The sequence below is a fragment of the Ranitomeya variabilis genome, chromosome 7, assembly GCF_051348905.1.
Source record: "Ranitomeya variabilis isolate aRanVar5 chromosome 7, aRanVar5.hap1, whole genome shotgun sequence".
Taxonomy (NCBI): domain Eukaryota; kingdom Metazoa; phylum Chordata; class Amphibia; order Anura; family Dendrobatidae; genus Ranitomeya; species Ranitomeya variabilis.
The window spans coordinates 101,727,752-101,742,069 of NC_135238.1; the positions used below are offsets into that span (position 1 = coordinate 101,727,752).

Below are 14,318 nucleotides of genomic sequence, written 5' to 3' on the forward strand. Positions count from 1 at the left end.
GGATTAATACTGGACTCCGAACGTCAGCTCTGCCTCCTTCCGGAAAACAAAGTGGCCAAAATAATGAACCTGGCTGGTACAGCAATACTTCAGCCAGCAGTGTCCCTACTAGGCTCATTAACGTCATGCATTCCGGCTATAGGATGGGCACAATTTTATTTGAGACAGCTGCAGTGGGAAGTTCAGTCAGTAAAGAAACTGTTAAGAGGGCATTTGGAACTAAATCTGTCTTTCTCAGGGCATAAGAGATTCCCTAATTTGGTGGACTGTGAAGAAACTTCTCACAATGGGGGTCCAGTGGCAGAAACTAGTCGAAGACTCATCACGACTGACGCAAGCGGTATAGGTTAGGTTGCTCACCTGAGGTCTCATTCAGTACAAGGAACTTGGTCCTTGCGAGAAAGGAATCGTGGTTCAAACGAAAAAGAACTATGGGCAGTGGAAAAGGCCTTGAAACATTTTCTCCCCTTGCTCCGGGGCCGCCATACTCTGATCATGACGGACAATCGAGCAGTGGTGGCTTATATCAATCACAAGGGGGGGGGGAACGAGGTCCCGGGGCCTCATGGAGGTATCAGATCTTCTATTTCAGTTAGCAGATTAACACCGGTCATCCCTGACGGCACTACACATAAGGGGCGTAGAAAACACACAGGCAGACTTCCTGAGTCGCAGTGGCTTGAGACAGGGGGAATGGTCCTTAAACCCCCAGGTGTTCAAACAAATAGTACAAGCCTGGGGCACACCAGAAAAATACTTGTTTGCCACCTCACACAACAAAAGTCAAAAAATTCTTCCTGAATCCAAGAGAACATCCCTTTGCAGTAGATGCCCTGCTAATACTCTGGAGGTTCTCTCTGGCCTACGCATTCCCCCCGATAGTGATGATTCCAACAGTGGTCCGGAAGATCAGAGAGGATCGAGCGAAAATAAAACTCATAGCTTCATTCTGGCCAAGGAAGCCATGGTTCTCCCTTCTAAGGCAGATGTCAATAACAGACCCATGGATTCTGCCAGAAGTTCCAGACCTGTTAACCCAGGGACCAGTGACCCACTCTCAGGTGAAGGGCTTCCATCTGGCAGCCTGGAATTTGAGAGGGCGTTACTGAGTTGCCAGGGATTCTCACCAGGGCTAGTCTCCACCCTATTGAAAAGCAGAAAGCCTATAACATCTAGAATCTACGGTAGGACATGGAAGAAGTTTCTTGACTTCCTGGGTGAACCGTTGGGGGATGTAGCTCCAGTGGGACCAATCCAAGAACTTCTGCAGACAGGGTTGCAATTGGAGTAGCGACTAGCACCCTTAAGGTTCAAGTCAGCCTTAGGGGCCCTATACAACTGCAACCTGCAAGCGGTGGTTCCTCCGTAAGGTTTCATTCTACAAAAGTCTCTCAGGTGTGCCATCATGGGGGAAGGGAAAACACCAAGGTTTCTTACCAGTAGCCGTTTTTTCCGGAACCCATGACTGCACCTGTATATTCCCCCCTTTATCACCCCTTCGGTGTGCACTATAGTTTTGGGTGTTATTAGTTCATATGATGTGGTGATGGATTTGCCATGTTTACTAACCAGGGGGGCCTCACATGCTCTGAAAACCAGCTGAGGCGACGGAGAGGTACCGCCCTTTTATTTTCTGTAGGGTTTCCTGTCCTGACTGGGCAGATCCCCTCTCTCAGTTGTGCCATCATGGGTTCCGGAAAAACCGGCTACCGGTAAGTAACATTGGTGTTTTTACATCACTTTGTGCTGAAAGCTATAACCTTTTATTTTTCTGCTGATTGAGCTGTAAGGTGGCTTGTTTTTTGTGGGACAAGATGTCGTTTTCAGCTATACCATTTTTATTTACATTTGCTTTATCTCGTTTTTTCCACGTTGCTTGGTATGATGAAAAAGCATCATTTTTACAGTGTTCACTAAACAGGTTAACTGGGGCAATTTTGTAGGTCGGGTCCTTCTGGACTTGGCCATACCAAATATGTGTACTTTTTTTCAGAAAAATATTTATTTATGGGTACGATGTTGTTTACCTTTTTTTTTTTTTTGGGTGATTTATTTTATTTTTATTTTTTTTTTACTCCACATGTGGTATTTTCACTTTTCTGCAGCCTGATCGCAGTTCTAATTCATTTGCAATCGACCAGCACTGCAATGCGTTAGTACTGTCAGCCATGCAGACACAAGTTAGTTAGCACCGCTCAAGATCTAACGAAGTGCTACTGCCTGGTGACCCGGATGTCGTTATGATGACATCGGGTCACCATGACAACGATCGGGCTCTCGCGATGACGTCGAGGGGACACTGATCAGAGTGCAGAGGAAGCAATCGCAGTATTTAGAGGGTTTAAGTTCCCGATGCGGTGAGGCACTGCTCCTGCACGGAGTGCCGGCTGTCAGCTGGCAGAATCAGCTGACACCCAGCAGTGATCTTGCCCTCACAGCCTCTATGCTCACAAAATCACAATCGCGTATCCATGCGCCCAAGGTCGGTAAGTACCTAGCGACCTGGTAGTATGGATATGTCCAAGGTTGGGAAGGGATTAAATATGATTGACTAATTCTGAACACATGCCTGTAGAGTAGCTGCGGAGACACCATCACGTGTTTCTCAACGCAAGCAGTGAATAGCCAGGCCTTTCCCCGGGAAGGAACAACCAAGGGAAGGGCAGCATCCAATAAAGGAAAACCACCTATGCCAAGCATGGTATCCATCCACAGACAGCTGTTTCGGGGTTTTTGCCAAAAAGAAATTCATGAATTGCTAGTTTTTGTTCATTCTGCCTAACAAAAATCGGAATAAAAAAAGTCATGTGCCCGAAAATGGCACCAATAAAAACGTCAACTCGTTCCGCAAAAAACAAGGCCTCACATGACTCTGTGGACCAAAATATGTTAAATTTATAGCTCTCAGAATGTGTTAACGCAACAATTATTTTTTGCAATAAAAAATGTCTTTCAGTGTGTGACAGCTGCCAAACATAAAAACCCGCCATAATTAGTAAATCAAACCCCCCTTTATCACCCCCTTAGTTAGGGAAAAATAATAAAATGAAAAAAAAAGTATTTTTCCATTTTCCTGTTAGGGTTGGGGCTAAAGTTAGGGTTGGGGCTAGAGTTGGGATTGGGGCTAGAGTTGGGGTTAGGGTTTGGATTACATTTACGGATGAGTTAGGGGTGTGTTAGGGGTATGGTTAGGGTTGGGATTAGGGTTAGGGGTGTGTTGAGGTTAGGAGTATGTTGGGTTGGGATTAGGGTTAGGGGTGTGGTTAGGGGTGTGGTTAGGGCTGGGACTAGGGTTAGGGGTGTGTTGGGGTTAGGGTTGGAGTTAATATTGGGGGGTTTCCACTGTTTAGGCACATCAGGGCCTCTGCAAACGCAACATGACGTCCAATCTCAATTCCATCCAATTCTGCATTGAAAAAGTAAAAATGGTGCTTCTTCCCTTCCGAGCTCTGATGTGCTCCCAAACAGTGGTTTACACCCACATATGGGGTATCAGCGTACTCAGGACAAATTGACAAATTGGTCAACAACTTTTGGGGTCCAATTTCTCCTGTTACTCTAGGGAAAATACAAAACTGGGGGCTAAAAAATCATTTTTGTGGAAAAAAAGATTTTTTATTTTCACGGCTCTACATTATAAACTTCTGTGAAGCATTTGGGGGTTCAAAGTGCTCACCACACATCTAGATAAGATTCTTAGGGGGTCTATTTTCAAAAATGGTGTCTCTTTAGGGGGGTTTCCACTGTTAAAGCACATCAGGGGCTCTCCAAACGCGACATGGCGTCCTATCTCAATTCCAGCCAATTTTGCATTGAAAAGTCAAATGGTGCTCCTTCCCTTCCGAGCTCTGCCATGCGCCAAAACAGTGGTTTACCCCCATATATTGGGTATCAGTGTACTCAAAACAAATTGCACAACAACTTTTGGCATCCAATTTCTTCTGTTTCCTTGGGAAAATAAAAAATTGGGGGCAAAAGATAATTTTTGTGAAAAAAAAAAAAATGATTTTTTATTTTTACGGCTCTACACCATAAATTTCTGTGAAGCACTTTGGGGGTCAAAGTTCTCACAACACCACTCAGGACAAATTGTACAACAACTTTTGGGGTCCAATTTCTCCTGTTAACCTTGATAAAATAAAACAAATTGGATCTGAAGTAAATTTTTTGTGAAAAAGTTGAATGTTCATTTTTTTTTAAAAAACATTTCAAAAATTCATGTGAAGCACCTAAAGGGTTAATAAACTTCTTGAATGTGGTTTTGAGCACCTTGAGGGGTGCAGTTTTAAGAATGGTGTCACACTTGGTTATTTTCAATCATATAGACCCCTCAAAGTGACTTAAAATGTGATGTGGTCCCTAATAAAAAATGGTGTTGTAAAAATGAGAATGTGCTGGTCTACTTTTAACCCTTATAACTCCCTAACAAAAAAAAAATTTGGTTCCAGAATTGTGCTGATATAAAGTAGACATGTGAGAAATGTTACTTATTAAGTATTTTGTGTGGCACATCTCTGTGATTTAAGGACATAAAAATTCAAAGTTAGAAAATTGCGAAATTTTCGCCAAGTTTCCGTTTTTTTTCACAAAGAAATGTTGCCACTAGCATGAAGTACAATATGTCACAAGAAAACAGTGTCAGAATCACCGGGATCCGTTGAGTTGTTCCAGAGTTATAACCTCATAAAGGGACAGTGGTCAGAATTGTAAAAAATGGCGCGGTCATTAAAGGGAATCTGTCACCCGCAAATTCAAAGATGAGCTAAGGCCACCGGCATCAGGGGCTTATCTACTACATTCTGTAATGCTGTAGATAAGCTCCCGATGTATCCTGAAAGATGAGAAAAAGAGGCTAGATTATACTCTGCTGGGGGGGTCCTTCTGATCTGATGGATGTCGCGGTCCGGTCCGGGGCCTCCCATCTTCATAGGGTGACGTTCTCTTCTTGTCTTCATGCTGCGGCGCAGGCGTGCTTTGTCTGCCCTGTTGAGGGCAGAGCAAAGTACTGCAGGCGCCAGGAAAGGTCAGAGAGGCCCGGTTCCTGCGCACTGCAGTACTTTGCTCTGCCCTCAACAGGGCAGATAAAGTACGCCTGCGTCAGAGCCACAGCGTGAATACAAGAAGAGAACGTCATCGTAAGAAGATGGGAGGCCCTGGACCAGACCGCGATGCCCATCGGACCGGGACCGCCCCTGGGTGAGTATAATCTAACATCTTTTTCTCATCTTTCAGGATACATTGTGGGGCTTATCTTCAGCATTACTGAATTTGTCCTGATGCTGGTGGGCTTAGCTCACCTTCGAATTTGGGGGTCACAGGTTCCCTTTAACATGCAAACCACCCTTGGGGGTTAAGTGGTTAACTGGGCAGCACGGTGGCTCAGTAGACAGCACAGCAGCCTTGCAGCGCTGGAGTACTGGGTTCAAATCCCACAAAGGACATCTGCAAGGAGTTTATATGTTCTCCCTGTGTTTGCGTGGGTTTCCTCCGGGTATTCCGGTTTCCTCACACATTCCAAATACATACTGATAGGGAGTTTAGATTGTGAGCCCCAATGGGGACAGTTTTGATAATGTGTGCAAACTGTAAGGCGCTGCTGAATGTTAGCGCTATATAAAGATAAAGATTATTATTATATTAAATATCACTTTTGCTTTCTAGCATGGTGCTTCATCAGGCTGAAAAAAAGCATTATTCATCATCAAATTGCTCCTGAGTGTTTTGGAGAAGTTGCTTTTGGAAGCTTTTTTGCTACAATTATTTATTCATGGCAGTATTCTTAGGCAAACTTGTGATTGAGCTCTCTCTCTTATTGTGTAAAGCCCCCATCACATGAATGATCTCAAGATTCTTTACTGTTAGCATGACTCAGGACTCATGATAGTGCTCACCTTTTCATGTTTGGAAAATCTTTCTTCCAGGTGTCCCAAACTGTCTGAAAAGGGTTTTGTGTTATAGTATCTAATGTGGTGCAGCAGTGTCCACGCTATGCAGTGATGAGGCAGTGACCCAGGAAAGTAAAAAGTAAAATGTAGTTTTAATGTCCAAACTTAAAAAAAACCCCACAACAGTATCCTTCGGATCGCAGCCGGGAAACAAGACAGTCTGTAAATGCGTCCTGTTGCCGAGGACTACTGCACCACCGTATCACACTGTGGTGTGCCAGGAGTTTGCTTTGCTTGCCTCTGTGCTCCCTCACACAGGCTGAGCTTTTGCAGAGCCGACTGCTCTGTTTGCTGCAAACTACACACTGACACACCTCACTCTCTGCTGCATGGGTTTTTACAAAACAACCTGTGGCCGTCAGCCACATTGAAAACACGGGGCCGGGAAGGAAACGGACTGCCTCGCTGCTGTCCTGTAGTCAGTTTAAAAAATAACAGCCCTCAACAGATTTTCTTACATGCGCCCTGGACACATAGAATGGCCAAGACCAATACTCACTTTTATTTTGTATTGCAATTGCAGCTATGCCTGTGACTGCAATGCACTCCCATGGTCTCCATATGCTTCTTTGCACTTCCTGAAGGACACATTGCGACCCTTGCATATAACACCGGACACTGCCTCGCACTTCACAAAATAAGCTTCCATGGTAAAATATTCACACTTCTGTGAAGTAAACTGGCCTCTCAGCACTATTTATATTGCAATCCGCATTCTATAAAGCGTGCATTTTTTGTTTGTTTGCAGAAAAAGTGTAACTTTTCAGCCTCACAAATGGCTTTTTCAAGTGTTAAATGTAGAGGAACTCTAACTGAAAAGATCCCTTTTTTCAGTCAAACTGAGCATCTTTTGAATTAGTAAAACACTTGCAAGCAAGACTCTTGTGTGATGAATCACTGTCCTTGAACAATTGCTCTTTTGGCCATATTAGCATAAATTCCTATGGACAAACACCAAAATAGTAATTCATCATTTTTAAATTAGACGTCCACCAAATTTCTTACAGGTGTGATTGTCATTCATCTACATACGTTTGGCCAACTAGTGTACCAGTTGTGTATGTATAAGATACTTAAGTTTCAACTATGTAAAATAATGCATTTTGCTTTTATTTCTTGGAAATGAAGGTGTAAAGAATTAATTTTGGCTACGTCAAGAGCTTTATTCAACCTGATTGATGAAGATACAAGACAGGTTTGTTTAATTTCTTTGCTTACTTTTACTGTCTGCTGCCTCCAAAGGGTACATGTCCACTTTCAGGATGGCTGGCGGTTTGGACGGAGCGGCAAAACCGCTCCGCCCTAATCCCCGCCCCCTTCTGTGACGCGATGATGCCAGATGTGTTCATTGCACACATCCGACATCATCGCACCCCACACATATGGCCCTGTGATATACCTTGCGGCGGCGCATCGTCGTCGCAAGGTATACGGACATGCTGCGATCTTAAAAGACGCGCAGCATGTCCGGAATCGCAGGGCCGCCGGGTGCGTGTTACCACGCATAGTGGAGACGGGATTTGATAAAATCCCCTCCACTATGCTGTAACATCTGGACGCTGCGTGTTTGACGCTGTGGCTCTGCGCAGCGTCAAACACGCAGCGTTTCCTGCACGTGGAAACATACCCTAACACATTACCTACATTTGACGTAGATGTATGTCATATTTGGGAAAGAGTTCCCAATCACCCTTGAGTGTGGTTGTTTAGTTCACATAATGGGACAAAGTAAAAAAATAAAATAAAATTAAGTTGTATTTTAAAATGCAGTAAAAGTACAAAAAAACCTTAAAAAAGTGTTAGTAAATAAATTATTTTAAAAGGGTTGTTGCCTTTCAAATATAATTTGTCCCTCGCTGCAATTTGTTCTGAAAAAATGCTATTGTGTATTCTACTTCCTCTGGTTCACTGGTGAATTTCAGCTGCTGCTCCCAGTTTGTGGAAAACAGAACACCCAGCTCCATGAAGCTGAGCTCACTGACAGCCTTCCTACGTGATGTCAGTGCCACAGTTAGTGCCAGATATGGGCAGCAGTGCAGACTCGCTGGTGTACCTGGGAGGGTGACAGCAGCTTGTTAATTTTTTTTAACAAAAAGCTGCAAAGGGACAAATTAAATTTGAAAGGTAACAACCCATTTAATTGGCTGCTTTCTTATCTAAGCGGTAAAAAAATGGAAGGTAGAGTGGACAAAAAGTCATCCATCTAAGGCTACTTTCACACTAGCGTCGTGCACTGCACGTCGCAATGCGTTGTTTTGTAGAAAAAACGCATCCTGCAAAATTGCTTGCAGGATGCGTTTTTTCTCCATAGACTTGCATTAGCGACGCATTGCGACCGATTGGCACACGTCGCAACCGTCGTGTGACGGTTGCGTCGTGTTGCGTCGGACCGTCAGCACAAAAAAATGTTACATGTAACGTTTTTTAGTGCGTTGTGTCCGCCATTTCCGACCACGCATGCGCGGCAGGAACTCCGCCCCCGCCTCCCCTGACATCACAATGGGGCAGCGAATGCGTTGTACAACTGCATCCGCTGCCACCGTTGTGTTTTCTAATCACAGTTTGCGTCGGTACGTCGCCACGTCGCATTGCGATGTGCGTCGTACGACGCTAGTGTGAAAGTACCCTAAGTGGTTGTTCTGGAAACGTCAAAACCCAAGCCCTCGCATAATGCTGTAGGTGGGAGAAAAAAACAAAAAACTGGGCAGCAGTGCAGACTCGCTGGTGTACCTGGGAGGATAGCAATACAAACAAGAAAATATTATTTCTAGTCTGAAAATGTAGCAAAGCATAAGAAAGTACACATTTAAAGGGAACCTGGTTTTCCCCATATTAATTATGGCCAGCACCTGTACGTCATTATATGCGTCATTCCAGAATGCTGTATATAGCGTATTTTTACGGATTATAAGACTCATTCCCCCCCCAATTTGTGAGGAATAAGGGGGAGCTTGTTGTATTTCTAAGGTATGTTAGCTGGGGGGGTGGCAGCAGAGGTAGAATGGGGTCACAGGAGCCAGGGTCGCTGATTCAGGAGGTCAGCGGCAGGCTGAGTGGGGCAATGCTGTGGGCCCCTTCCTTTCAGAAGACGTCTGCAATGGTGAGCTGATGATCCCTCTCCCGTACATATGCCTGCTTTGGGAAAATGGCCATGGGAGGCGGGGCATGCGCAGATTGAGATCTAGGGAATCTCGTCTCCCGAGATCTCAATCTGCACATGCACCGCCGGAGGCATCCATTTATTACCTGGAGCCCACTGCAGGGGTTATGTACAGGAGAGGGGGCTTCCATTCACCGGTGCGGACGTCTTCTGAGAGGACGAGGCACGCAGCATCACCACCGCTCTCCTGACGCATCAACCCGGGATTCTGTGACCCCGTTCTGCTGCCGCCCCAGGCAAGCTAGTATTAAAATAGATCATAAGGCCCACCACCGTTTTATTTCAAATTAGTTTTTTCCTATTTTCCAGGCCAAAATTTGGGGTGGTTCTTATAATTATTATTATTATTTATTGTTATAGCACCATTTATTCCATGGCGCTTTACAAGTGAGGAGGGGTATACATAATAAAAACAAGTACAATAATCTTAAACAATACAAGTCATAACTGGTACAGGAGGAGTGAGGACCCTGCCCGCGAAGGCTCACAATCTACAAGGGATGGGTGAGAATACAGTAGGTGAGCATAGAGCTGATCGTGCAGCGGCTGCAAAATATAGTAACATAGTAGCATAGTTATTAAGGTTGAAGGAAGACTTTAAGTCCATCTAGTTCAACCCATAGCCTAACATGCCCTAACATGTTGATCCAGGGGAAGGCAAAAAAAACCCATGTGGTAAGAGTAAGCTCCACCATGGGGAAAAAAATTCCTTCCCGACTCCACATACGGCAATCAGACTAGTTCCGTGGATCAACGCCCTATCAAAGAATCTAATGTATATACCCTGTAACATTATACTTTTCCAGGAAGGTATCCAGTCCCCTCTTAAATTTAAGTAATGACTCACTCATTACAACATCATACGGCAGAGAGTTCCATAGTCTTACTGCTCTTACAGTAAAGAATCCGCGTCTGTTATTATGCTTAAACCTTTTTTCCTCCAGACGTAGAGGATGCCCCCTTGTCCCGGTCACCGGTCTATGATTAAAAAGATCATCAGAAAGGTCTTTGTACTGTCCCCTCATATATTTATACATTAACATAAGATCACCCCTTAGCCTTCGTTTTTCCAAACTAAATAGCCCCAAGTGTAATAACCTATCTTGGTATTGCAGACCCCCCAGTCCTCTAATAACCTTGGTCGCTCTTCTCTGCACCCGCTCCAGTTCAGCTACGTCTTTCTTATACACCGGAGACCAGAACTGTGCACAGTATTCTAAGTGTGGTCGAACTAGTGACTTGTATAGAGGTAAAATTATGTTCTCCTCATGAGCATCTATTCCTCTTTTAATGCATTCCATTATTTTATTTGTCTTTGTAGCAGCTGCCTGACACTGGCCACTGAATATGAGTTTGTCATCCACCCATACACCCAGGTCTTTTTTATTGACGGTTTTGCCCAGAGTTTTAGAATTAAGCACATAGTTATACATCTTATTACTTCTACCCAAGTGCATGACCTTACATTTATCCCCATTAAAGCTCATTTGCCATTTATCAGCCCAAGCTTCTAGTTTACATAAATCATCCTGTAATATAAAATTGTCCTCCTCTGTATTGATTACCCTGCAGAGTTTAGTGTCATCTGCAAATATTGAAATTCTACTCTGAATGCCCCCTACAAGGTCATTAATAAATATGTTAAAAAGAAGAGGGCTTAATACTGACCCCTGTGGTACCCCACTGCTAACCGCGACCCAGTCCGAATGTGCTCCATTAATAACCACCCTTTGTTTCCTATCCCTGAGCCAGCTCTCAATCCACTTACACATATTTTCCCCTATCCCCATTATTCTCATTTTATGTAACAACCTTTTGTGTGGCACCGTATCAAAAGCTTTTGAAAAGTCCATATACACTACATCCACTGGGCTCTGTTGGTCCAGTCCGGAACTTACCTCTTCATAGAAGCTGATCAAATTAGTCTGACATGAACGGTCCCTAGTAAACCCGTGCTGATACTGGGTCATGAGGTTATTCCTCTTCAGATACTCCAGTATAGCATCCCTTAGAATGCCCTCCAGGATTTTACCCACAGTAGAGGTTAAACTTACTGGCCTATAATTTCCGAGTTCAGTTTTTGTCCCCTTTTTGAATATTGGCACCACATTTGCTATACGCCAGTCCTGTGGTACAGACCCTGTTATTATGGACTCTTTAAAGATTAAAAATAATGGTCTATCAATGACTGTACTTAATTCCTGCAGTACTCGGGGGTGTATCCCATCCGGGCCTGGAGATTTGTCAATTTTTGTTATTTTTAGACGCCGCCGTACTTCCTGCTGGGTTAAGCTGGTAACCTTTAATTGGGAATTTTTTTCACTAGTCATATTGGCTGCCCTGGGATTTTCTTTTGTAAATACTGATGAAAAAAAGTCATTTAGCATATTGGCTTTTTCCTCATCCTCATCCACCATTTCACCCAGACTATTTTTAAGGGGGCCAACACTATCATTTTTTAGTTTCTTACTATTTATGTAGTTAAAGAATATTTTGGGATTATTTTTGCTCTCTCTGGCAATGAGTCTCTCTGTCTCAATCTTTGCTGCCTTGATTTGCTTTTTACAGAATGTATTTAATTTTCTGTATTTATTTAATGCCTCCTCACTACCTACTTCCTTTAATTCTCTAAATGCTTTCTTATGGTAAGTCACAAATGCGCTGTGCATTAGGCAAAAAAAAACTTTTATTATACTCGCATATAGGGAGGTCCAGTCCAGTGGGCATTGTTGGTCTTGATCTGGTGCCTCCTCTATTCTTGCGATCGCTTGTTCTCCATCTTGTTTCATGTGGGTGACTTGTCCGGCGGAAGAGTAAAGCACTATAATACGCATGCCGGGGAAAGGGCAAAAAGCACCGATGCATGTGCACTACAATACTTTGCTCTGGTCTTGGCAGGGCAGAGAGAAATGTGCCTGCATAGGACCTCGATGTAGGATACTTGTGGATGATACAGGACGCATTATCCACATGAAGCAGGAAAGGAGGACGGCGATTGCAAGAAGAGGAGACACCGGATCAAGACCAGGTCCGCCCGTCGGACCGCAGCGCAGCAAAAATGAGGATAATGAAAGGTCTTTTTGTGTTATGCAGAGTACATTGTGGACGTATATACATTCTAGAATGCTGTGTTAAGGGCGTACAGGTGCTGATCGTACTTTTAATGGGAAAAACCTGGGGACCGCTTCCCTTAATTGTTGCTTTAATTGTACTGACCTATAGAATAAAATTGTCATACCTTACTATACCTCACGGTAATTGTAATTTTTAGAAAAATGAAAGAAATTACCCCATTTTTTTTAAATTCTGCCACTTAGAAATCATAATTAAAAGCTATCAGTGTTACATTCCCCAAGATACCAATGAAAATGTGAGCTTGTGCTGTTTTTTTCGCTGTTGTTCAATTGTGGCTAAAGTTTTGAGATTAAAACATTTAGTCTTTTACAAAGTTTGCTGCTTCAGTATTTTTAGATCTTTTATTAAGATGTTTCTATGGTACTGAAGTACATTTGTCGACCTTTTATACTTTTTTTTTTTTTTTTTTTTACTTTTTTTAAAAAACCTTTTACTGGTTAAAGTATCACATTTATACAAAGTTTCAATACTTTTATAGTGTTGAGTCTTATTTTCAACACTGTTTCAAATAGCCTTGGCATTCTGAGTATCAGCTTTTGAGCCACATCCTGACTGATGGCAACCTACTCTTGTATTATAAGTTCTTGGAGCTTAACACCATTTGAGTTTTTGTATGTCCACTCCCCTTTTTTAAATATTGACCACTGGTTCTCAATGGGATTGAAACCTTTCAAGTTTCTTGGCCATGGCCCGAAAATATTTTGTGGTGTTCATTGAGCCATTTAGGTATCACTTTTGCCTTTTGACCTGGTGCTCCATCATGCTGGAAAAACCATTGTTCGTCACCTAATTTTTCCATAATTGTTGGGAGTAATTGCTCTTGGAGAGTGTTGAGAAACTCTTATTTATTAATGTCAGTGTTTTTATTCAAAAGTGTAAGTGAGACAACTTCATTAGATGAAAAGCAACAACACAGATGAATGGTCACAATTTGCTTTACTGTTAGTATGACACAGGACTCATGGTAGTGCTTCTTCCCCAGACAATATTTCCAGGTGATTCAAACAGTCTAAAGAGCCTTCATCACAAAAAATACTTCATCGTAGTCTTCTGCAGTCCAATCCATGATTTTCCTGGAAAATTACTTTCTCTGATGAAGCTCCCTTCAGATTGGAACTTCGGGAAAAATGGTTATGCAGAAAAGAAAAGCTGAGTGCTACCATGATTCCTGTCAAGCCAAAAGTAAATCATCCTGATTATACCATGCATGTGTGTGGTTGCTTATCATCTAAAACAGTGGGATCATTCAAATGTTTGTTTTATAACCCCCATAGGTAGGGACAATAATAAAAATAAAAAAAATATATATTTTTTTTTCTTCCCCCACTAGGGTTAGGGCTAGGGTTAGGATTAGGGCTAGGGTTAGAATTAGGGTTAGAACTAGAGTTAGGGTTAGATTAGACTATGTGCACACATGGTGCGGATTTGGCTGTGGATCCGCAGCAGATTGGCCGCTGCGGATTCGTAGCAGTTTTCCATCAGGTTTACAGTAAAATGTAAACCTACTGAAAACCAAATCCGCTGTGCCCATGGTGCGGAAAATACCGCACGGAAACGCTGTGTTGTATTTTCCGCAGCATGTCAATTCTTTGTGCTGATTCCGTTTTACACATGCTCCTCAATAGGAATCCGCAGGTGAAATCCGCACAAAAAACACTGGAAATCCGCGGTAAATGCGCAGGTAAAACGCAGTGCCTTTTACCTGCGGATTTTTCAAAAATGGTGCGGATAAATCTCACACGAATCCGCAATGTGGGCACATAGCCTTAGGAGTTAGGGTTGGAATTAGGGCTAGGGTTGGAAATAGGGTTAAGATTAGGCTTGTGGTTAGGGTTAGGGGTGTGTTGGGGTTAGGGTTGGGGTTAGGGTTGGGATTAGGGTTAGGGGTGTGTTGGGTTAGGGTTGGGGTTAGGGTTATATCTAGAGTTGGAATTAGGGTTTGGGGTGTGTTGGGGTTAGTGTTGGAGTTAGAATTGAGCGTTTTCCACTGTTTAGGCACATCAGGGGTCTCCAAACGCAACATGGCGCCACCATTGATTCCAGCCAATCTTGCGTTCAAAAAGTCAAATGGTGCTCCC

General features: G+C 43.2%; 1 protein-coding gene across 1 annotated transcript in view; it reads left to right on the forward strand.

The window, feature by feature from the left end:
- Nucleotides 1–14,318, forward strand: part of PGAP1 (post-GPI attachment to proteins inositol deacylase 1) — a 1,745,445-nt gene that overhangs the window by 320,112 nt on the left and 1,411,015 nt on the right. Inside the window, exon 7 of the mRNA XM_077275621.1 lies at nt 7,074–7,140. Within this exon, the coding sequence (XP_077131736.1) occupies nt 7,074–7,140 (67 nt within the window). The remainder of the gene's footprint in view (nt 1–7,073; nt 7,141–14,318) is intronic.